Source organism: Anopheles arabiensis, chromosome 3 (genome assembly GCF_016920715.1).
Source record: "Anopheles arabiensis isolate DONGOLA chromosome 3, AaraD3, whole genome shotgun sequence".
NCBI lineage: Eukaryota > Metazoa > Arthropoda > Insecta > Diptera > Culicidae > Anopheles > Anopheles arabiensis.
In genome coordinates, this window is record NC_053518.1 from 94,515,928 (window position 1) to 94,540,268 (window position 24,341).

At 47.5% G+C, this 24,341-nt stretch overlaps 2 protein-coding genes across 9 annotated transcripts; both read left to right on the forward strand.

The window, feature by feature from the left end:
* Positions 1 to 868: 868 nt before the first annotated feature.
* On the forward strand, positions 869 to 16,694 carry LOC120904305 (hemicentin-1). 8 transcript variants are annotated; one of them, XM_040314197.1, is made up of 20 exons: positions 870 to 1,123; positions 4,953 to 5,326; positions 7,876 to 8,199; positions 8,273 to 8,440; positions 8,507 to 8,665; positions 8,743 to 8,819; positions 8,889 to 8,987; positions 9,057 to 9,216; positions 9,354 to 9,644; positions 9,727 to 10,544; positions 10,609 to 10,738; positions 10,803 to 11,057; positions 11,133 to 11,393; positions 11,453 to 11,623; positions 12,554 to 12,611; positions 13,580 to 13,707; positions 14,099 to 14,377; positions 14,759 to 14,853; positions 15,060 to 15,860; positions 15,961 to 16,694. In XM_040314197.1, the coding sequence occupies exons 2-20, from the start codon at positions 5,263 to 5,265 to the stop codon at positions 16,651 to 16,653; spliced, it is 5,031 nt and encodes a 1,676-aa protein (XP_040170131.1). In that variant the 5' UTR covers positions 870 to 1,123; positions 4,953 to 5,262; the 3' UTR covers positions 16,654 to 16,694. The 8 variants fall into 8 exon arrangements, with proteins under 8 accessions (XP_040170138.1, XP_040170131.1, XP_040170137.1 ...); XM_040314203.1 differs by having other exon boundaries at positions 11,483 to 11,623; XM_040314199.1 differs by having other exon boundaries at positions 870 to 1,065.
* A 5,125-nt stretch (positions 16,695 to 21,819) lies between these two features.
* LOC120904307 (UNC93-like protein) lies at positions 21,820 to 24,199 on the forward strand. The gene is made up of 7 exons (XM_040314211.1): positions 21,820 to 22,210; positions 22,273 to 22,565; positions 22,646 to 22,883; positions 22,945 to 23,104; positions 23,189 to 23,453; positions 23,563 to 23,725; positions 23,793 to 24,199. Exons 1-7 carry the CDS (start codon positions 21,957 to 21,959, stop codon positions 23,884 to 23,886), a joined length of 1,467 nt encoding a protein of 488 aa, XP_040170145.1. The 5' UTR covers positions 21,820 to 21,956; the 3' UTR covers positions 23,887 to 24,199.
* The last annotated feature ends 142 nt before the right edge of the window (positions 24,200 to 24,341 follow it).

A 24,341-nucleotide genomic window follows, 5' to 3' on the forward strand; every position in this document is an offset into this window, starting at 1 on the left:
CCCGTTCGTCCTGTTCGGGCGTCCTTTTTGCGTGCAACCCTCGATCCTGCCCAGCGACCGATGAACTCCGCGTGACCGCCAGACTCGGTCGACAGGAGGCAAAACGGCACACAAAACAGCATACGCGGGAGCGGGGAAAAGGCGCAAACACGAACAGCAAAAACAACACACGAACGCAACAAGAGCACAAGAGTGCGCCGACACAAGACAAAATAAAACACACAACCGACGAACCGTTTTTCGGCTGTTCTTGCGCGCGCTGCCACCTGTAATGAGGGGAGCAAACTGGCTGAGAGAACCGAAGCGTCTCCATCTCACGCTCACGGGCTGAGGGGATGCGCTGCTCACGCTAGGTTTCAGCATCGAACGCACTATGGCGCTTTGTAACGGTTTTTGAACAAAAAGGGAAATTATTTTGTTGTATTCGCAATAGAAGGACATTGAAGGTATTTAGGATGAAATTGAAAAGACCCCGATGATCTCGCGCTTTATTTTTTAAATTATTAAAAAAGTCGAATATTTACATAATCATGTTTTATTTATACAGTCACCGAAGGGACCTGCTACACCCTTCGCATTGCTCACTGTCCAGGTGCGATAGAGCAGCAACCGAGAACAAAAGAGAGCGAAACTGTGTGCGGTGCTCATTGAAGCATGATTTTCCACACGCGCGCTCGCCCTCCTACTATCTTATTCGCACCGCTTTTTCCTTGGACACCATTTCTCCCCCCAATTGCTGGTGCCATTCTCACGGGGGTTGCGCTCTCCACATCGTACTCACGTTCTCAGCAGCGGGGGAAGAGCGAGCACACCACCGAGCATCCGAAGCGGTACGACTCGACTCGACGGCCCGACGGACCTTTGCGTGCGTGCGTTTTCAGTTTATTTTCAACAGTCGATTAAAACGAAAGTAAAATATACATGCAGCAGGCCACGGCCTACACTGCTGCTGTTGTTGTTGCTGCTGCTACTGTTAGAGCTACTACTGGGATTACAGTGTGGGTCTGCGAACGCCAGACTCGGTGTGGGTTGTGAACCACGGGAAACGAAAGCGGGCGGAGGAGTGTGAGTGCGTGCGTGCGTTTTCTTTTTATCTAATTGCACGAAAATGTTCTGTGAATAAGTAAGTGAAAAATAAGGCGCTACAGAAGAGAAAAAAAGAAAAAGGATTGTTCTGAAGGTGGAATGTTGTGGCTGGTTGGTGTGAGTGTGTGTGTGTGTGTGTGTGTGTGTGTGTATACAAGTGTGATTTTCCTTTCGCAGTGTGGAAATTGAAGCAAAGATATGCGAACAAACGTGCTCCATTATACAAGCGTGAAAAATGGCCAGGTCCTTGGGGCCAGGACTAGCCGAACAGAACAATTCATGCAAACCAGCGCACACCAGTGAGGTCTCGTGTGTGAATTTTTGATGCTCATAAAATCAATACCGAGCATGGAGATCTTGGAGATAGGGAGCTGAAAATTGATTTTATCTCAATTCCGTGCTCCCATGGCGCGACAGGACTACAAAACACACAGACACAGGGACACAAACATATCCACACCAGGGACACACAAACAGACGGGCCAGAGCGCGTGAGAAAATTGGGAAAATGAGCGTAGCGACTTTTCCGAGAGAGCGAGAGAGTAATGTGTGTGAGAGAGAGAGAGAGAGAGAGCGTGCGAACGTTTAGTGTGTCAGTGCCAGTGAGGTGAAGGGAATGCTGATTTTATTCTCAACCCACCATCACCACCACCATCGTCACGTCCAACCCTCTGCCGTACAGCTTTTTTGCACGCGAATTTGGCAAGAAAAATCATCACCAGTAGAGGGATGCAGCAGAGGCGGGAGCGAAGGCTGGAAAACCTCTGTCTGGCCCGCATTTCTTTACCCTCGAGGGTTCTGGAATGCGATGCGTAGCGCTTGTACGGCGTCGGGCGCCGGGAAGAAGGTGATTTCCATCGGAAAATCCGTTACCGCCCGGCGAGGAGGGGTTGAAGGAAATTCGATGTGATTGAAGCGGACGTGGAGCGGATTTGCATTTCTCCAGAAAGGCTTGAGCGGAGGCGGTGGATTATTGTGCTTTTTTTTTTGCTCGGCTCGATTTTGACGCTTTTGGCGTGTTTGATTGCCTGCAAGGTGTTGCAATTTCCTCGTGCTAAAGATTCAATTCAATCTCCTGTAGAGAGAAAGAGAAAGAGAGAGAGAGGAGTGATGTCTCAAGCGATCGAAGCAGGACATGCTAAAACAAACAGCCGCAGCACGCACGCACCGCACAGCTTCATCTCAACAGTTCGATCTTGTGTACCGTTGCGAATCAAGCAAATGTGTGGCGCTGCTGCTACCGAGCGGCAGCGGGAGGGAAAATAAAATACACTCATCAACCGATTTAGCGCTGGTGAGGCAAGCCGCGCTGGCGACATACAGTATAAATAGAAATTTTCTTTTTCACCGCACCATGTGTGTGTGTGTGTGTGGACCAGAAGCACACAAAAAAAACAACAAACGGAAACGACGATGAGCTCAACAACTCGCGGCGACGGCACAGTGGACACGGTCCTGCTGCCACACTGCCTGAAGGACGGTTTGTGTTTGGTGGTGGATGCGTGCGCTGTTATATTTAGACAATCCAAGCAAGTGGTGAATAATCCATCCACCGTGGAGGGCGGGAGGCCGGATCGTTTGTCCGAAAGGAAATGCGAACAGTAAAATCAGACATGTCTGGATTGAAAAATCGGTAACCGATTCGCTGCCGCGGCGCAGGATTAAGCCTTTGCAGCATCCCTGTCGGACGGTCAGGCTTCGGACGGGTCGCCGTGGGTTCGTGGGGCCAAAGTGCGTTTGTGGCGCTTTGGGAAGCGTTTTCCCATTTGATTTCTTCTATTTTTGGTGATCGAGCAGATGAAAATTCGTTACGCGCGTACCGTTCGGGGAATGTGCGTCCGATGGCTGCGTGAAAGGAGGTTCAGTGACCACAGTCGTCTGTCGACTGTAGAAGATGTATTTTTATGATGTTTCTTCTTTTGGAAACAAGAAATGTCACAAATGTATGTTGCAGACCGATTTGATGCTGTCAAACGCGTGACAGCCGAAGAAGGGGAAAGAAAAACAACGTATACTACTAACACCAGCGCGCCGTCGTCACCACCATCAGCACTACACTAACAAGCCGAATACAGCCTGATGTCATTTACATGTCGTGCCCGCGCTCCCCAGACACCCCCTTCTTCTGCCCACCTTATCTCAGTAAATCACACTAATGTTCAACGATTAGTAGCCAAGTTCTCTACCAAAACGGCGATAATATTACCAAAGCCAGAACAAGTGTCTAATTCCACTCGGACAATCGGAGAGAAACATAGAGAGCATAAACGGACAGGTGAATATCGTATTCTCTCTCTCTCTCCTTCTCTCTTTGCGTTTTGCATCTCTTGGTGCGTGAGTGTGTGGGTGAGCAGTGTACGTGTGTAAGGTCAAAGAAATTCCTGGTGTTTTGTGGCCTCCTGGTGGCCTCCGCAGTCGTGTCGAGGAAACCGTACAACTGTCCACGGCACAGCACACACGCGGCACAACGCGCAATCGAAGAATACGAACGAACGAATCCAGCCGAAGGGTTGAGGAGGAGAAGGCGACTGGTCGGACGAGGTGGGTTCCGTAGTTAGCTGGCCTCGGACTTCACCTGCCGATACGGGCACCAGGCGAGTCCTCTAGAGAGTCCGGTTTTTGTGATGTAGGCCAGTGGAAATATGATCTCGGACGTTGTAGGGCCACATAGCGGAAGTGTGTGTGTGTGTGCGGTTACATTCTTTGTTGTGTTTAGAGCGAGAGTGACACATTACGGTGACTTATGGGGATGGAATCCTGCCCACAGATCCGGACGCACAACACAATGCGGTTTTGAACAGGAGTGGAATGTTGTTCCTTTCAAAAGAGCAGCTGACAGGATGAAAGATATCGTTTGGGGATAAAGCTATCAATTCCGAGCACGACCTATCGTAACCGCAGTGCAAAATTGAGTGGAAAATTCAAGCTTCCAGTGACCGAACCAAAGCTGAAGCGCAGCTGGGGCGCTACCAAACGAATAGTTCGAATCCGCTTGCTCAGCCGTCCAGGTTCGTGTGCGGAGATGCGGTGGAAAACAGGCGAATAATTTTCCTAACGAGCGTGTGAGTGTGTGTATACTGGCGTGTGAGTGTGTGGCGAGGTCGCGTGTGTTTGCGTCGCTAGAAAATTGGGTGAAAATTGGGAGCCAGTGCTATGCTGTGTGCTCCGTATGCGGGTACGGAGTTTTCCCAAGCGCGCGCGAGAGAGCGAACGTTTCGGGCAGATTTTTCATTGCAAGCGCGGTAAAGAGAGTTGGAGAGGAAAAGAGGGGGGAATAGAAAGAGTGTGGAAAATACGTGTGTGTGTGTTTGAGAGGATTCAAACTGTGTGGCTATGTGTTTGTGTTTGGTTTTTTTTTTGCTGTTCTTTATTGTACTATTTAATTGTAATTTGTTCGCGAAGCATGCGAACCGAGCGCATGCAAAAGGTTATACGCGTATCGGGTGTGTGCGCGCGTGAGAGAGAGAGAGAGCACGTGAGAAGCAGCAGTGATGAGAAAGCACGAAGCGAATGAGAAATGAGAAAGGAAAATCACACTGCAAGGAGAGCAGCACCGAAACCGAGAGCCGAGAACACAATCTCAATGCATCCATCAGAACATTATCCTTTTCGGAACGGAATTTATTTCATTCGATTTGTCATGTCACCCCTCACACTTCCCTCCACTTCCCGTTTTGCCGTTATAATCCCTTCTTCTCTGACCGCATTATCCTTGAGATTGGGTTTTCCACTTGCCACGGGCCAAATCAAAACATCCATTTCGCTTTTTCGGAGCGATCGTTATGCGAACCGATTTGTGATAATTTATTTATTTTCTGTCCTCTCCGTCCGTCCGTTGCGGCTTTCCCCTCCGCATCGTTTTGCAGCTCGTCGGTCGCTGCTCACGGCTGCTTATTTTTAGGCATGACAAACTACTGCTACAATTACGACGACGAGCGCAGCAACTACAACCACTACTACTGCTACTACTACTACGATTGCCACTACGACTACGATCACCACTGCAGCAACAACTGCAACATCAACAGCAATACTAATCATCGCTAATCTTTTTGACGCGCGTGCAGAAACAATAGTGTTGCGGAAAAAAACCCCGCTGGCGCAAGCACGGTCGCGCGCGCATAGATGTATTTATTTGTTATAGATTAAATATTTGAATTTGAATAGTTGGTAGATATGAATAGTATTGTTATAGTGAGTTTATGGATACTCCTGCACATTAGCAATACATCTTGTCAAGGTGAGTAAACGTTTCGGGCTGATTTAATTAGTGTTTAACATAGCGTTTCCCCTTTTCATTCATTGCTTTTCCATAAAATTAAGCATCCAAAAATCTCTCTCTGTATTACAAAATGTCGATGAGATAAAGGTCATTTAAAGCATTAGTAAAGCATTTCCCAAAAATACACGCAACAGCGGAAGTTGGAGTTTGTGTGTCCAGTTCCCATCAGCAAAGCACTCCGTTGGGCAATGAACAGTTATGAACATCGCATTATTCACCCCTACGGTGTTTTATTTTCGGTGTGTTGCTACAACCTGTTTACAATACGGTGCCCTTTTTCCGGCACCGGGAAAAAAGGGCCTAAAGCACCCACGGGATCAGTTCAGCGCGTACGAGTCCTTATGCGTATGAGTCAACGCAGGAGAACCTTTTTTCCATTTTTTTTTCACACTCATTGAGAGGGTGGACGGACACCGGTAGTTAATTATTTGAACTGTGGCAGTAAAAGGTGTCGTGGAAAATAGGGAGGGAGGGGAGAGAAAACAACAAAAAGCCATAGACAGAAGCATGAAAAACTAATGTCAGGGGGGCAATCGGGCTCGTGGGCCCCCGGTGTTGCAAGGTGCAATCGAGACAGTTGGCTTCTATTTGGTACCACTACGGTCGGTCGGTCGGTCTCGGTGGTCTTAATGTTGTTACCCCAAAGCGGGGGGAAAATTGAGCTGAAACGAGCTGCCGGGGGGTGATCAGTGGAGCATAAATGCTTGACGCTCTTCCACCAAAGGGGGTTCTTTGCCAGGGGTTTGCTCGCTTGTTGCTAATGCTAATGAAACTGTGGGAACTTGGGCGACGCTTTTGCGTGACCCAACGCGCGAGCACGTCTTAACGAGGAGCTGGTACTATACAGACAAAACACACAGCCGATACACAGCTGCACAAAAGAAAAGAAAAACTACACCCTCTAGCTGGGGTGGGAGCGCGATTTGGAAAAGCTCCCATCATTGTATTGTCTTTGTCGCTGGCTTAAATCAACCGCCCGGCCGCGCTGGATCAGTTTCGTGCAGCTGGCAGATGGTTCCGGAAGCGTTTGCCCTTCTTCGATGATATGGCGGGATGTGAGCAAAACTAATGCATGAGCAAAGCTGCCAGTATGAAGATCACAACCTGTAAGCGACCAGCAAACAAACGCTTCTCGGAAGGGCACACATTGATTTCCGGCACACGGCGGCGGTATTCAGCGCATGAGAACCGAGGTTTTGTGACAATTGCTCCATGCGCGCATGCAGACGAGTTGCAGATATGTGTGCTAATATATTATGCCTCCCACACTGTGTGGAATGGGAACTTGAAATGGGAACACACATACACACACACACACACACACACACACACACACACGTATTACTATTCTCCCCTCGGGAAAAACATACTTTCCACCGAAACTGAAGCTTTCCCTTTTGTTTTCCCGCTGACGGGTGGTACGGGTTGTAGCTTCCGCTTTGAAGTTTTCTCCTGCCCCCGTTTCAATGCTTCCGGAGACCGTACCGAGAAGGGCTTTAATCACCGGCAGGCGTTAGGTTTATCCGGTGCTGAATAATTCGCCCAAAGTTTGCTTGGCACACTCACACACACAAATGCAAGAGTTCCGCGGAGGCGCAGGAAGTTTCACAGGATGTGTGAGTGTGTTTTTGTTTGGACTATGCTAGCAAAACGCTCCCGTCCTGGCATAGGGGAGCATGTACGTGATGTTGATATCCTTCCCTAACGTCAGCTGCTGGAGGTGATGTGAGAAAAACGAAGTATGCTCTTGACAGGTCTGTCAGGGACGGGCGGTCTGCTGCTGCTATTACCATTAGCTTCGCCCTTTCTACCTCCATCCGGTCCAATATATCCATACCTTGCAGCACAGGTGCTCCGACGTGGCCCACGAGAATGAGCCTTAATCACGTTCGCGGGCTTGTATGTCTTTCTATCTCCTCCCCCTGTCATGCTAGTAGCGAATAAAGCAACTCACACCCACACCCAACACTGTTGACGAAAGCGAAACCAACGCCACCGCCGTACGCCAACATTGTTGACAGGTCGCTGAGACTAACAGGGTTCGTATTACCAAACCGAATGTTGGCGGTGGCATAATTTTTGACATCCTCCTGGTGATGCTTTTGAAGAGTGGCTGTAAGCTTGGAGGAGTCTGTTTGTTGCTCTGTGTGTGTGTGTGTGGGGGGGGGGGGAACGCGTGTGTTTGGTTACCGGCTCCACTTGACGTGATATTATTATGCAGGACGGTACGGCTGATCCTCAGACGAGCGTGTCCAGCGAAGTCTCGGTTATTGCCCTACGGCATTGGCCGCTGAAGTATTCGCTGAAGTACACTATTTTAGCTCCCGCGCAAGACGTGCCCCTTGTGTTATCTGAGAACTTAAAAGCTCAGACGATAAACATAGCCCTCTCTCTAAAACCCCGAGCTCCCCAAGCGATGTTTATTAGTTTATTGTTGCCTGATTTTAGAAACTGATATTGATAATGTATTCCCATCCTATCACACTCTCTTTACGCTCTTTCGGCAGATGAAAAAATATCCGTTTTAAGGGGCGAAAAGGTAGAGCTTGCCTGCCCGATCGATATAGCGACCTGCGGCGAGCTGCACTCGCTGAAATGGTTCAAGGGAACCGAGCGGATAGCGGTCGTGTCCGGTGATGGCGAGGTGGCCAAAGTCGAGGGCAGCTACAACGACCGGCTGTCGCTGTCGCACGAGGCGCAAACGAGCCGGCTGATTTTCCGCAGCGTCGAGATAGCGGACGAAGATACATATCTGTGCGAGACCACGTTTCTCGAGCCGTCGGAGCTGTGCGAGAACTCGGGCGCATATAGCGTTGCTTTAAACGTTAATGGTAAGTAGTGGGTGGCTTTTACGGTGTACAAGGCTCTGTTATTTTACCAATGGGGGTCTGTTTTGCGTTTCAGCGGTGCCATCGGTCATCACGCTCCAGGATGGCAATAGAAATAGTATTAAAAATGGTTCGCACATTGGACCGATGCGCGAGGGCCAGGACCTGCAGGTCGTTTGCGAGGTATACGGTGCCCGTCCAGAGCCTGTGATAAGCTGGCATCGATCTGGGCGGGTTGTTCGAGGTAGGTGTTGCATCACTTCGTAAGCGGCTTACATCGTTAACTCACCGCGAGTTGCGCGTCTTTCAGATAACTTGGTTGTCGAGGAACACAATGGACTGTACACGGTGAAGTCGACGTTGTCGCTCACGCTGTCCCGGCAGGAGCTGGGCGCTACGTACAACTGTCGCGTTGAGATGAAGGATCTCAAGCTGTCCGTTGACAACCAGTTCCACATCGATCTGCAAGGTAAGTGGGCATGATTAGCGTCCAGAACAGAGTAAATTCACAGTATACTAATTTCATGTGTCTTTACTCTACCCCAGTACGACCCACCAAGATAAACTTATCCGGTGTCGAACATCACACAGTTCAAGGGACAAAGGTTTTGCTTCAGTGTCAGGTAAATCAGATAAGATGATGGGACAAGATGTTGGAAAGATAATTTACAAATGTTGTTTTCTTTACGCAGGTCAGCGGAGCAAGACCAGCAGCTAATATGACCTGGTACAACTCATCTAAGCTCATTACGGAGGAATCGAGCGAGATGACTTCAATTAATACCAAAACAGTGAGTGATGAAAAGCGGTAATGTGACAAGGCAAAGGCAAGTTGTAATACTAATGTATTCTCTTTGCAGTATCTTCAAAATGATGGAACATTTGAAACGATCAGTCAGATGATCTTTACTGCGACGCGCTTTGAAAATGGTGCGTCTATGCGCTGCGAAGCCGACAACATTGTGATGCGTGAGGATATGGACCGGCCCCTGCACGACACCCTCACGCTGGAAGTGATGTGTAAGTGTCATTCGAATGGCTACCATGCTTCCCAACCAATGTGTTACTAATGATCGTTTTCATCCACTTTTCGTGCTTCATCCCGTGCTCACGTGTACGTCCTTTTACGTGTTCCGTCATCACCATCATGATCGCAGATCCACCCGTGGTGTCCGTGAAGCCGGAAAACATAACCGTCAACGAGACGCAAGATTTCCTGATCTTTTGCGACTACGAAGCAAACCCGGCCTCACTCGAGAGCGTCAAGTGGTACCGGAACAGTCAGGAGATCAAGCTGAACAGCGTGCGTTACGAGGGCGGCAACCCGGAGCAGACGGCACTGCTGATAAAGAACTCAACACGGCACGACATCGGTGCCTACACCTGCGAGCTTTCGAACTCGATCGGGTTCGATGTGTCTGATAATGAAGTTTATGTTGATGTTATATGTACGTTGCTCATGAAGTTGTATGAGAAGACATCGGAAACTGGAGCTAACTAAGGCATTTGTTCGCACCTTCCCTTTTGCAGATAAACCGACGGTGATGTTAACGATGGATCCGGAAGCGCCGGTGATTGAGAATGATCAGGCGAACATAACGCTGCTGTGCAATATTGTGGACGGGAATCCGATGCTCCTGACCAAGGTGCGCTGGTTCCTGGACGGCGAGTTCCTGAAGGAGCTGCCCGAGTGTGAGGAGGAAACGCTCGGTACGGACGAGAACCTGTGCGAGGTTGATCCGAGCAAGATGTTACTGCAGAACGTTGGGCGTGAGTTTATTGGCAATTACTCGTGCGAAGGCTTCAATGCTGCCGGCTGGGGCGATGTAAGCGAGGAGAACCCGCTGGATGTTTACTACGAGCCGGGCAATGCGTCCATGGTGCACTATCCGTACATCGCGATCAAGCGGCGCAGTGTGACGTTTAACTGCTCGATCGAGGATCGAGGAAATCCGGCAGCTACTCGCTATCGTTGGCTGCGCGGAGGAAAGCCGGTGCTGGACGTGGTCACACCTTCCTGGACGGTTGATCCAGTGGGGCTGGACTCGCGCACCACGTTCTCCTGCTTTGCGTACAACGAAGGCGGAGAGGGCTACCCGGCCGAGGTGAATCTGGAAGTGCACGCACCCCCGGCATTCATTCAAAAGCTGCAACCCTACACGGGTGCCCTGTTTTCGACGGCCAATATGTCGCTGTCTTGCCGGGTGGAATGCATACCGTCGTGCAGCATTTCGTGGTTTAAGGATGGAATTGGAATCGACGAGAGTGACGAGCGGTACTACATTACCAACACGTATCTCCCAGCGGAACCGGCAACGGGTGACTTTGAGAGTGCATACTCTGTGCTGGTAAGAATTGGATCGTTGGTGGGGTCGAAAGGGACTGTTTCTAACTCTAACGTTTGATGTTCAGCATTTCAACATGTCCGCTTGGCCGAATGGTATACTGGATCGCATTAAGGACAGCTCGAACTACTCTTGTGTGTCCACCAACAACTCTGCTGGACCGGGCGTCCGCAGTACAACATATTTTGGAGTTGAATGTGAGTAATGTCTTTTGATCGCTTTTGGACGGATCTACAATAGAATTTCAATTCTTATTTTTAGATCCACCAGAGAACACGAGTCTCTCGAGCACAACAATCTCGGTGGAGGAAGGTAAAATTCCGCCGAAAATTGTGTGCTCTTCGCGGGCCTACCCTGAGCCGGCGTTTTACTGGACGCGGAACGGAGAGATCATTGCCAAGGGCAGTGCACTCATAGTGGACGATGTGCTGGAGCGTTCCGATGCCGGCAAGTATACCTGTACCGCGTTCAACAAGCATGGCAACCATTCAACGGACGCATACATTGATATCCATTGTAAGTGAAATGGGGGATCATGGCGAATAGATAACAGAATGATAATGGATGCTCTACTTCATATTCGATTGTCAGATAAACCCACATGTCAAATCATGCGGAAGGAGGTAGAGGACGAGGATGTGCTGATCTGTGTTGCGACGGGCAGTCCGCGTGAGTCCGAGTTTGAGTGGAGCGTCAAGTACGCGAACGACAGCTTGCAGAGCCATCGCATCAAGAGTGACCCGTACGAGAGCTACCTAACGCTCGACGATGCCGTGTCGGCGATGCGCATTTACGTGTGTGTCGCTAGCAACAACGTTGGCATGGGAACGCCGTGCGAGATTGAGGTTGCTGGTGAGTAGTAGTGTGCAGAAAAGCGGTGAATGCGGTCAGAATGCACAGGACACTTTAAGACATGTTCCGGTATTTATGTATGTTTGAAGGATACGTTGCTTGGTGGCTGAAAGGGGACGTACTGACACCGTACATTCTGATCGGTGCCGTGGCCGCCCTGCTGCTTGCGGTTATACTCGTCTGCATCATCATCATTTGCATCTGCCGAAGGAAGAGGCGACAGGAGAAGTGTAAGTGTTCTTTTAATCTGTTACAGCCACATGAAACAGGTTCCACAATTATTAGTGAAAAAATAGAGAAGAAAAAACAATTCAAAAAAACACAAACGGCAACGAATGTGAACAGGTAGTACGGCTTGGTTTTTTCCGTTTTTGTTTTATGGGTTTTCTTTTTCCGTTGTAATTCAAAAATTGCGATTGTAATAGGGCTTTGTTTTCCGTTTCATCTTAACACTGTCTCAAGTGTGGTAGGATTAATGTACTGGGACGGATTTCTTCGACCATAAAGCGAAGCGAAGAAATGCTTCCAACCAATTGATCTACCACACGTATGAGCGATCGGATCAGACAAGTCATTCAAAGGGAACTAAATTAAGGACATGCTTCAGAAACAAGCGATCGATGTGCAACATTCCGTTTGACTGACTTTTTGATTTGAACACTCATTTTCATTACCTTTACTCTGGATGTTTGGATCATTTTGATAACAGTCGTATTTCCATAGCAATTGATACTCATTTTGTGCTTTGTTCTCTATCAACTCATGTTCCACTAGTCTGTGTTAGTGTAAGAAGTTTTTTCAGTTTTCTTTTTGGCTCTTTTGTCACTTGTTTTTGGTACACGTATTCTTCTGGCTGTACTGTATACTTTAAACTCTTTGATTGTCGTGAATTTTTAAGCCGTTTTTCCTTCAAACCCATTCGTTTTTCTGTTGCTAACCTACCAATCATTGTTCATCCATCATTGTTCATCCATACCGAAGCAAAAGCAGCCGCTGTTTGTTTTTTCACATCGTGTACACCGCAATGCGTTCCTTCTGTCCCCTTCTTTCATGTGTATTGTTTCATCCCCTTTTTCTTGATATTTTTTTAATGTTTGTTAACGTTCTTTCTTACTAAAACTTTCAAACCTCGTTTACGTGCGTGCGCCTCTCACTAATAGCTTCTATGCACATGGAAGAAATCGAAGATGCCGAATTCTCATTTATGAAAGATCGCAGGTAAGATTGGACTTTTCAACAACACACGTACTTTTGGTATCGCATTGGTATCGCTTTTCCGCTTGGTTTTTGAGTTGTTGGTTTCGGTAATCGTGGTTGCGGTAAAGTAGTTTGTAGTAAGTTGTGGTGTGTGTGTGTGTCCTCGTTTTTACTAACAATTTGGCTGCCCATCATACGCATACGGATAAAAAGTAAATCCTTAGCAGTATTGTATATGTTGTACATGTTGGGCTTGGTGTAAGAATTAGGACCGCTTATCATGGACGAGACACTGTGGAGAAGGGATCATTGCTGCAGCCATAACATCACCTAATAGTACCAGAGAAGCTAAAATTCCCTCTACGTCCTACTATCCAATTCCTTTGCTGAAAGTAGTTAAATTTTAGTTATTATTTTTTAGATTATTTTTCATTTTGTACCATTTGAGTTGGAGTTGGTGGAGTAAAATCGGTGCCATGTGGTGGAAATTGTTAAAGGAACATTATTTGCTTTCGAATGACTCATCAGCAAATAAGACGATAGCTGAGAGAGGATTATACCTTACCGTTATGGGGATTAGTATGGAAGATTAACAATGTTTGATTTGTAGAGCTGAAGATGCTGAAGATGTATTCAATGGATACTAAAAGTGTTATATTATCTTCATTATAAGAAGTTGTAAAATAATGTTTAGAACATGAACTATACTTAACGCGGAGAAGCTGCCTTTAAAACCCAATTATAACTAATGAAATTGGAAGACGCATTGGTGATGGAACAGGCTTCATTAGTTCCTGTAGTTAGACTACCATCTTTGGGGGTAATAGCAGTTGGTACCAACCAACCCAAGATTTCTTGGTTCCGGCTAGGGTCATAGTTCCCATTGCCGGTTTGAACAATTTCGTCTCGGAAATGCATTACGTTTGGTTCTGTTTTTTCTACTTCTTCTTCTTATATTGCTCCATCTTCCACCCCCACACTTCATCAAGGTGTCTACAACGGGAGACGGATGCTTCCGAGAACATCCGGCACTACGATCAGTCACTCCGGTGGCGCATTCGACGGTTTTTCGAAAAACGTAACAGTATCGATTTGTTGCGCATCTCAACGAGCAATGGTACAGTCGCTTGAGTATTTGTTTTATAAGTTTTTTTTTCTCATTTTCCTCTTTTGTTTCCTGTGTGGGAGTGTTTGTTTCCCCCTTCCCAATTTTCCCGTGTGCTGTTTTTCCCTTCCCTTCCTTTTAATTTCATTCCCCGTGTGACCCCGTTTTTCTCCCTTCTTTCATTCCCAACACCTGACCTTATCAGCTCGTTTGTTATGCGTTTTCATGTGTTTTTGTTTTCATCATATGCTTTTGTTTGCTTTTGCCTTTTTTTTTCTTCCATTTTCACAATGTTTTATGCTGGTTTTATGTTTCTTAAAAAACAACCTGTTGTTGCATTTGTCGCTGAACGGCTTACCCATCACACGCGTTGCGTTTCTGGAATGTTTATTTACGTGTTCAGTTATTACGTATGTTAAAAAGCCTCAAACCATACCCACCGAAGACCCATCGCCCCCCACGTCCACACCATCAGCAGCAGCAGCAGCAGCAGCAACACCAACAGCAGCAACGGCTGACAACGCAACTGCCACCGGTACCACCACCACCAACGCACTACCAACGACAGCCGATTGTGCCGCGTCCGCTACGGCCCCAGAACAGGCAGGACCCGGTGCGGCACGGGTTGGGGTCGATGGTGGAAATGCAAATGTACCGGAAGCTGGTACGGCGGTAGGCGGAGGTATGGAACACTGACTCGATGGAAAAAAATACATTTTTGTTTTTCTTCCGGCCGGTTTTTTTGTATGTATTTTTAGCTTCTTTTAGCTTCTTGTTTTTTGGTTTTTTGTCGCTTTTGCCGATCGTGCGCTCTCGCTCATACGTTCGTGTCTCGAAGATGGAGCTGCAGTATGGAGTTACCCCCAACCAGGGGGGTTGGTTGAAACCAGGAGAACACATCGAAGATGATATATGGAACACTTAGAATACAAACCGATCACACACACAAAAACACACATTTACACTCTCTCCCTCTGTTAATGGGTTTTTGAGACGCAACTAACGCACCCCATTTTTCGATTGTTTTTCTTTCCATCTTGCGCGCATCTTGGGACAACAACAGTTACTGGAGAATCATCGACTGCTGGCGGATCCCAGATCGAACCAGGAGAATATGAAAACCTTCCGTTCCATGGATTGCAAACACCGCCGAAGAAGGTAAGCAGCGGTTGAAGCGAAGCGCATGCAGCAACGTTTGTTTACTTAACCTCGAAATGTTTAATCTATTGCCTATCAATTAATGCGCGCCATTTCGAGGTTAATTAACGTGCTTGTTATTGTTTCCTTTGAACAAATCTTTTCATCTGCTAACAAACTTCATATTGTTGCGTGTGTCTGTGTGTGTGTCTGTGTGTGCGTGTCAGGCTATGCTGTGTAAAACTAACCTCGCACCATCGCTGAAGCATCATAACAAAACGCTCACCCCGTCCTGCTTCCCGACGCATCCGTACAACTACATCAACTATCAGAAGGACTGTCAGAAGGGTGGCCTGCAGGCGCCCCTCCATCCCACCCTCCAGCACTCCGGGCTTCCGGCCCCGCCACCGTCGTCCGGTGAGCCGCCGAGTCTGGACGATTCGTGTAAATCCGCCGAACGGAAGCTGGCCTCGCTGGACAACAGTGATACGCTCTCCTCGCACAGCTTCACCATCGGTGGCACACGGTCCATGAAACGGTCCTCGGAGAAGAAGCTGATCGATCTGGAAACGGTGACACCACTGTACGAGAACCTGACCGATTCGATACAGATCCACGAGACGACGGCACCGACACCGCTGGTACCGCCCGGCAAGCCGCTCATTCTCGAAGGCCCCCACCAGGAACGGTATCGCATCAGCTTGAAGAAGCCGGGCCGAAAGGGCGGAAGCAGTCGCTCGAACAGTGCCGTCTCGAACAGCTACTACGATTGCATCAAGCCAATTCCGGCGCCACGACATCGCAAGTACGCCTCGACCAACTCGCTCGTTTCGAAGGCACACCCGGGCGGTGTTGGTGGCGGCGGCGGCCATGGACTGAAGGCGTACGGTGGCAATGGTGGCAGTAGCAGCCGGCTCGATCCGATCTACATGAACCTTCCGTTCGGCAACAAGGGGGGACACGAATCGTCGCTCCGGCTACACTCGGACACGGAATCGGGCTCGGAGGGTCACAGGGGCATCGCTGACGTAAGTATTGCTGTACTAATCGAAGTGTGAGCCTCTCTACTAACCTTCACGCGTGTTTGTGTGCTTTTCTTTACCAAATAACCAACGCCAACGGCAACAGTATCCAGTGCCGCGCGATAACCACTATCTGGAGATAACGCAGCACCAGACGCGGATAGTGATCCCGCGCGAACTGTTCCCGGTGGATAGTCGCGAGCAGCAGGCCAAGATCAACCAGCTGCTGCGCAAGAGTGGCGCCCCGCCCGTACCGCCCGCCCTGCTGGCCACCGGCTCCACGCCCAGCACGACCACCCCGTCATCGTCATCCTCGAGCAGCACGAACAGCCGGCGCCACATCAAGCTGCCTTTACAGAAACATCATAGCTTTAATTTCCAGTCGTCGCAGACGGTCGAGGCAACGGTGCGCGATCTCAAGATCAAGTCGCACTCGATCAGCTCGAAAACGCTGCGCGACTACCGTGGCAGCAGCAGCGGGCAGCGCAATGGGCAGAGCAATGGCACCAGCACACTGAACCACCATCATCACCATTCCCATCATACCGGCATGCTTCACGAGAACGATAGCGAGAACGAATACTACGACCAACAGCAACAGGAACAGCATCACCAACATCAACAGCAACAGCAGCAGCAACAGCATCGCCATCGTGCGGCGTCACACTTTCCGTACGACACTAGCACCGTAGCCTTTAAACCCATAACTCCCGTGCCAACGAGTACTACAGCAATAATAACTACCACTAACAGAAAGTCGGTTAATATGTGTAATAATGACAAATTTGCAATCAAATAAAACAACCACAAACCATCTCACCATCTTCTCTGACTTCAAAATGGCAAGTCCCGGTAGTTGGCATCGCTTTTCTTCTGTGTCTGTGTGTGTGTCGCTTTTGTAGTACTAATTGTACTAACTTACTAATGTACTAAAAGAAATTCCTTCCAGCTGGGTATACTGATACAAGGTAAGTTGAAGCTCTTTTTTTTCGAATTAACAACCTGCTGGCGGACAAGGTATGTCCACAAGAGCACTGATACCTTCCCTCGTGTTATGCGTTTTTGGATTTTTGATCGTTTGATGTGCGCCAACGCGAAATTGCAGAATAAAAATTGTAATTTTTGCCACCCAAATGCCAGCCAAACGTGCGCCCGTCTGTCTGCCTGTGTGTCCCTGTGTGTGTTGTGAAAATTGATACTTAACTATTTTGTGTCTCGACATCCTTTCTTTCCGTTTTAGGCGAACGATACGATCACAGCCAAAAGTAATACGTACATTTTTTGAGGCGGTGCACATTAACTTTATACAAGTAAAGCTCATAAATCCATTGACGACAGTTTTAGTTCAATTTTAAATCATTTAGCCTAACCCAAGCAGGACAGCAAGGTTTTGCTGAGTACATTAAATAAGGATTTAGACAGTGAGGACACACTAATTGGTGGAACAATACTGTTACAGTGTGTGTGTGTGTGCACCACAGTTGTTCGCACATCGCTCGCGTGCTGCCGACAATAAAGTTGACAATTTTTATTTTGCAATACACAGAATGCGCCTGAAAGTAAACTCAAAATTTAAAGTGAGCTTATTGTGTGATTCGATGACGCTCGAGGAGCAGGGTAAGTACGGGTCGTGGAGATCTTGCTGTTCTAAAACCGTGTCCCGATCTAGTAGCCCGCTTTAGTGTCTTCCGAATGATGGATGTTTTTGTTACTACTACTATTAGACTGCTATGGTTTACACGTGCGGCGTTGAGTTCTCGGTCACTTACCTTGCTGCGTAACACTAACCCCGACACTGCTGTGACTTGTTTTGATGACGCGTTGCGCGAGCGGAACGTTCTACAAATCTGCCGATCCCATCTGGCTTCATCCACAGGACGGTATCGTGTACCCGGAGGACGTGATCTATGCCGACCTGGAGGAGAACAACTACGGTCCGATCAACTACAAGGCTGCCTCGATCTACAACATGATGAAGTTTAAGCGAAGCAACGAATAAATTATCCCCTTTTTACCGCTACTGATCCTTTTGATTTACGCCGCTTCGTTCCACTACACTCTGTTTTGTAAGCAAAAAGTGTTACTGTCCACAAATAGTGCGTGCGCATCATGCACTACGAAGAATGAATATTGTCATATGTTAGTGTACGCCTAGTCGGTTTGCTGCGAGACAGCTTGCTTTCCTGCGCTACTGAATTTAATAAAGTTGTGTAATAGTTAAGTGTCTTTATCGTTTTGTAAAAAAAAACACAAATCTAGTCTATGTTTAATTGTTCCTCCGAAGAATGTCCCACAGAACGCTTTCAATTCGCTTTATCGTTCCAAAAACACCGACCTGATGCTTACCATATGGCCCCATATTGGAAGTGTGTTTGCACCAACGTGTGCAACGATAATTTAATTTGCCTTCTCCTAATGATTGCTAATGTACTGCACAGAGCTTCAAGAGTGCCAGAGCCACTTGTCGGCCCGTTGTTGTTTCCCCTTCGCAACTCTCGAGGCACACACTTGTTCAATTACTGTCCCACTTCGGAGCGCATTTCCCCTGGGGAAACAAACACCCAGATACGATCAATCTCTCAATAGCTCGGTTCCTCCGTCTGGCAAGACAAATGCTGATAGAGTGCGCGTGCCTTCGAAGGGAGAAGAGGGTGTGCACGGGTTCTGTTGGAAGGTGTAGAGTACATTACCACAATTGCAGATTTGTTGCTGGCAGGGATTCTGAAGGCTGGCAGCCTAATTGAAACGGCAGGAATAAAGTGATACTGACATTGTTGTACCGGGGAGGGGAGAGCCTCTTAGTGGCGATATCAGGCACTCGGGCACGTTGATGAGTCCATTACGGCGCTGTGAATGGATTTTTTTTTGCAGTTGGCTTTTTGGAGGTGTAATGCGATTACCATGCTCAAAACTACCGCACTTACGGTAAATTTGCATCACAACAAATTATTATCAAAAGTGAGTGAAGTGGTTTACAAAAGCTGGGAAGAGATTTGGAAGTGAAGTTTTGCGTCTTTATACTTTGAACGGTATTTGTTACAGGATATTGCCCTTGAGATCCTTCACGGTCTTTATCTGTTTTAATTATAACGTATGTTTATGCACAATTTTACCATAAAATTTATAAAAAAATCTATATAAATTGTCTGTATCAACAGTGCCTCAAAGCACAGCTCTAATTGATAATATACTTTTCCATTTGCAATTAATTATAATTTGAAGTTTTTTCCTCACTTTCACACACTTTCTTTCAGACTTATCACTACTTTTAATTTTGTTTTAAAAAAATGAAGCCTTTTGCAAGGAAATTTAATTCACTTCTGCAAAATGGCACCAAAAATTGAACTAATGTTTGCTGAAGCCCTTGGTTTCATCCCGTGCCACGCCGCCTATACGACGAACGGCGACGAGAAGTATCCAATTGCTGGCGGGTTTTTGAGCTCGAGCCGCGTCAAGTGTGTCCTTTTATACTAGTTCCATGCCCATGGTCACATTTTGCATTTGCGCAGCCTCGATCGAGGGAAAGTCAGAATACACGGGGGCGCAGTGACATTTCATTTGCTATTTTGCCCGACCGCCCCGTTTTTCTTAACGGCTCACTGACTATGCTAGATAGATTGTCGTCCTGGGTGGTTTTCTCCGGGGGATTCGCAGCCCAGGCAAAAGAGCAGTAGCATCAGCATTTTCTTATTATGCAGCCATATGGTCATGTTTTTTAGAGTGTTGCGTCCTTTAGGGAGCTACTGTTTGGTTGCTGGCCGGAAATGTGGCGGAAAGGACACTCGAAGGGTGATCGAAACGATTCGGCACAACATACTTCACCATCGGCAGTGGGTTACAGAGATTTCGAGGCCGTCCGCAAAAGAAGTGACCTATTGAACGTCTCAATAATGTATGGGATATATTGATGGGCAATTTATTAACCCTAGCACTTAAGGAACAAAGGGCTGGAAAAGCCCGAGCAGAACGATTTTGGGGTCGATCGTTTTAAATCGCAATAAATCCTTGGAGATCAACCATATCAAATCGCTTTTTAAAGCATGTTTTGTGGGTGAAAGGGAGTATTTAAAATTGACTTTTATTCAACGAGTTTTGGATCTGTATGACCGGTTTCTATTCTATATTTTTTAAAGATTGTTACTATTCGTATTAAATATTCATCAAAAACCACATTCACACAACATTCGCCCGTGACAAATTGAGTCTCCGTGACGAAAGGTCGCTGGCATATTACCAAGTTGGCAACATTATTACCATCATCATAGACGATAATAAATGTGTCCCATCATCCTAAAATAATTGGAAAGGAATTGCGGCAGGATTAGGCGCGGATTTTCACCATCAAAACCACCAGTTCTAGTACCAAAACATTACGCCCGGGAGAAGGGCAATTGCACTACACTTCCCTTACAGTGATACTACAGCATTTGTATGAAATGTTGATACTTTCCTGCCAATGGGGAAGTCGCATGTGTCTCAACAATGCCCGTCCTCCCGCCCGTGGCCCGTCACAGTGGCACACGGGGCCATTAATCTTGACGGCAACGTTGTTGGCTGTCGGAACACGGAAACTTCGGCTGCGGTAAGGTTAATGTAGAATTATTCACGCAAAGCGGCATAACGCCAAACAAGAGAAATGTTTTGCGCGAGCACGTGTCCGAGGCTTTCCGGCGCGTTTCCGGGTGGATGTCAGGAGTTGGCAAAGTAATGGACCGAGAGTCAAGCGGGAGTTTGTTGGCGAGTTGGTTAGTGCTTGCCGGGATTGTAGTCAGCGTTTATTGACACCACATCCGATCCGAAGTAGTTGTGGTACGGCATTAGCAATGGTGCTAAACAGCCAAACGCACGGAGATTTGACTTGGGGATTAAAGTAAGGAAAAGTGCGTCAAATAGAGAAAGAATAGGATTTTATGTAGAAACTCAGCAGTATTTGTTCAACAAATATTTTTGGATCAGTTGAACGTTGTAGGAAGATCCTTTAGTTTCTAAAAGATGATTAACTTTGTATGAATTAATGCTCATCCTCAATTTATACAAGTCTTGAGAATAAGCATATTCCCATAAGCATTTGCGTTCAATGCATTGTTTTTGTTTGTTTAATTTTAAAAAATGTAAAATCCTAATTTGACCGATGATGTAACGAATGGTCAAGCACGAATCTCAACTGGCACCATCCACGTTTTTATGTTGATTCTTAGATTTGAGAAGTGGGCGTGGTTTGTTCCACAATGGAAATGGCCTGCTTCTGATACCGAACGAAAGAGGGCGCTAGCCAGAAATGCATGCACAGCGCCCTTGTTTTGGTTTTCGATGGCGTGTTTGAATTCATATGAACTTTATTACAGGAAATTAAATAGTTAGTTGTAACGTAAATAAGTGCTTTAAAAGTCGCTCTGCTTGGTGAGCAGTGACATGGACACAGCCTTCAATTCAAATTCCATCCTCAACCGATAACGGGACATTCGAGTTGATCGTTTCGAGCTACCTCATGCACTGAATGTAATTAAAATGAAATTAGTCCTGTGTGTGCGAGCTTATAAATAACAACTGCAAGGAAGCATGCCGGCCCCAACCGCTATCGCGCCAACGAACGCGTCTGATCTTGAGACGCGTTAATGAATTCAAATGCGATGTCGAGAATCCGAACATTAACCTGTTCCGGAGAATATATTTAAATTCTTCATCTCAGCGCTGATTCAGCGACGGTCCATAAAAATACCCCTCCTTCTCCCCTTCCGCCCAGTATCGAACGAATTTATGCCACCCGGATTAGTAAAAGTCAAGCTCCCACCCGTGCTTGACCTTGTCAAAGGGGCAGCTTCGCACCAAATGGGGGTCCTCGCTTTGGGTCCCCCGAAACCGGACGAGAAGTTTTTTTAGAAACCTGTTTTAATCAGTTGCATAAGTGAATGAGCGGGAGACCCCCACTAACTGAGCCGATTGAGCTTTGAGCGCGCGCGCGCCCGCACGCGAGAACTTGAGTTAGTACGAGCTTAACGTTGCCCCCGGTCGGGTGCTAATTGGCTTGTGTTTGGAGTGTTTGAAAGTGAGCGTTAGTGTTTATCTTTGACTGTTTTTCCTGCACCACACCACAACAAAACAATGCAGGAAGGAGTGCCAACGGACAGTGTCGCGCTGGAAGCGATCGAAAAGTTAGGCCCGCGGGAGAAATGGCGCATTGTGAAGAACATTGCCGTGCTAGGGATTGCGTTCATGATACACTTTACCGCGTTCCATGGGACGTCTAACTTGCAGAGCTCACTGCACAACGATGGATCGCTGGGAGCGTACACACTGGCCTGCATCTATGGGTCGTTGATTTTGTCCAACCTCTTCCTACCGGTGCTGGTGATTGGGTACGAAAGTGGGTGGAGTGCTTGAAGGATGTTTTTTAAAAATTGTATCTTCTATTTAACAGGCTGCTGGGGTGCAAGTGGACGATCGTGGTGTCGTTCGTTGCCTACATGCCGTACATTGCGGCCCAGTTCTACCCGTCGTTTGCCACGCTCATACCGAGTGGGCTGGCCGTTGGGTTCGGCGGTGGGCCGCTCTGGTGTGCCAAGTGTACCTACCTCTCGATCATAGCGGAAGCGTTCAGCATTGCCACGCGGCGCAAGGTCCGCACCGACTATCTGATCGTAAAGTTCTTCAGCTTGTTCTTCGTGTTTTACCAGCTGGCACAAGTGCTGGGCAATTTGATATCGTTCACCGGTTCGTCGCCTGCTCTGTCGGGTCTAAGTGATTACCTTGAGCTGAATTAGCAAGTCGAATTAATCCCGCTCTCTTTGCAGTGCTGTCCTACGGGGAGACTGAATCGGCGCCGGTGAATGGTAGCGTGATCGAATCGAGCGTGAATATATCTGCAACGTGCGGTGCAAACTATGCTGCACCGATCCACCAGGAGGCACAGACTGCAATTGACCTAAAACGGCCCGAACCGGAGCAGCTGAACCGTCTGACCGGTATCTTTCTGGCGTGCATGGTGGCGGCATCCATTTCCGTGGCGCTGGGTGTGGATTCCCTCAAAAGGTAAGGCAGGAGGCAAATTCCAATGCCGAGCTGTAGGTCAATATTTCTACACTATTTCCAGATACAATATGGTGCGCAAAGCGCCCGATAATCGAACGTCCGGCATGAACACACTTGTCATCACCTTGCGTCACCTTGGTCACAAGTATCAGCTACTGCTGATACCGATCACCGCATTCATCGGCATAGAGCAAGCGTTCATAACGGCCGATTTCACAAAGGTAACGCCATCTGCAGCTGCGATTGTTCATCCAAACAACAGTCACTAACAAGCGCTCGCTGTCATAATCTTCCATTCGTTGCAGTCTTTCGTTGCTTGCGGGCTCGGCATTAGCTACATCGGTTACGCGATGATAAGCTTCGGGTTGGCGAATGCCGTCGCTGCCGCCTGCACTCCGTACATCACGAAGCACCTTGGCCGCCGGCTGCTCATTCTGGTGACGTGCCTGTTCCACGCGGCGCTAATCGTGTTCATGCTGCTGTGGACACCGACCGACGAGTATTACAAGTATTCGATAATCGTCGCCTGCTGGGGATTGGCGGACGGTGTCTGGCTGATTCAAATCAATTGTACGAACGTTTTTGTTCACCCTCTTTTGTGGCATTCGAATTCTCATCGCGGTTGTGTGATTGTTCTCTCTCTTTCCCTCTCTCTCTTCTTGCGCTCTCGCCGTTATAGCACTGAGCGGTGTTCTGTTCCCGGGCAAGGAGGAGGCTGCGTTCAGTAACTTTCGATTATGGGAAGCTTGCGGCTCGGTAATCATGTACTCAGCCAGTTCGTTCTTCCCCACCTTCCACAAGCTGCTGTTTGTGCTCGGCGTGATGATTGTTGGCACGATCGGGTAACTAGCAATGATGGTGTGCGCTTGCCTAAGCTTTCAATAAAACATATTTTCTCTTTCCTTCAAGGTACGGAGCAATAGAGTTTATGGAACATCGAGCAAAGCGCATAGATCCCGGAAAGCGCTTTGAAGCTGTTGATCAAGAACCGCACGATAGCTGAATTACAAATTGTAAAGGATAGTCGGAACGACTGAGAATCCTTTGCCACTGTTCCTTTCTGTATGGTATCTATCAAGTGCTTGCAAAGGATAAACGAAAATCGAAAGCTCAAACATAACCGTAAAACGGCTGCGTACTTTATACGAGCTTGCCTTTTCAAAAACTACTGTACGCAGCTAAAAAGTTGTGAGAAGACTCCAGGCGTTATTAAGGCTTTTTGGACATTTCCATGTGAAATTAGATTGTAATGTTCGCCACGTACTGTTAACGATACTCACAAATTGTTGTCAGAATAATGATTTTGTTCGGATATATGTTTGGTTTGTTGTTGTTGTTGTTCAGCTTCGATACACAGTGATCATATCGCACACGACTTTTACAAAATATTGCATTGCAAAATGTATTTTTCATAGGTTCTTTAATTATTACTCTCGTACAGGGGGTGCCTTAAATCTT

What these genes read in the sequence shown, in the direction of transcription:
- LOC120904307 (XM_040314211.1), top strand. Translation starts at nt 21,957, where the DNA reads ATGCAGGAAGGAGTGCCAACGGACAGTGTCGCGCTGGAAGCGATCGAA. An exon ending in GGTGTGGATTCCCTCAAAAG is followed by an intron (nt 22,884 to 22,944) that starts GTAAGGCAGGAG and finishes CACTATTTCCAG; the next exon opens with ATACAATATGGTGCGCAAAG. An exon ending in ATGATTGTTGGCACGATCGG is followed by an intron (nt 23,726 to 23,792) that starts GTAACTAGCAAT and finishes CTTTCCTTCAAG; the next exon opens with GTACGGAGCAATAGAGTTTA.
- LOC120904305 (XM_040314197.1), top strand. Translation starts at nt 5,263, where the DNA reads ATGAATAGTATTGTTATAGTGAGTTTATGGATACTCCTGCACATTAGC. An exon ending in CTTCAATTAATACCAAAACA is followed by an intron (nt 8,988 to 9,056) that starts GTGAGTGATGAA and finishes TTCTCTTTGCAG; the next exon opens with TATCTTCAAAATGATGGAAC. An exon ending in TCATTTATGAAAGATCGCAG is followed by an intron (nt 12,612 to 13,579) that starts GTAAGATTGGAC and finishes CACTTCATCAAG; the next exon opens with GTGTCTACAACGGGAGACGG.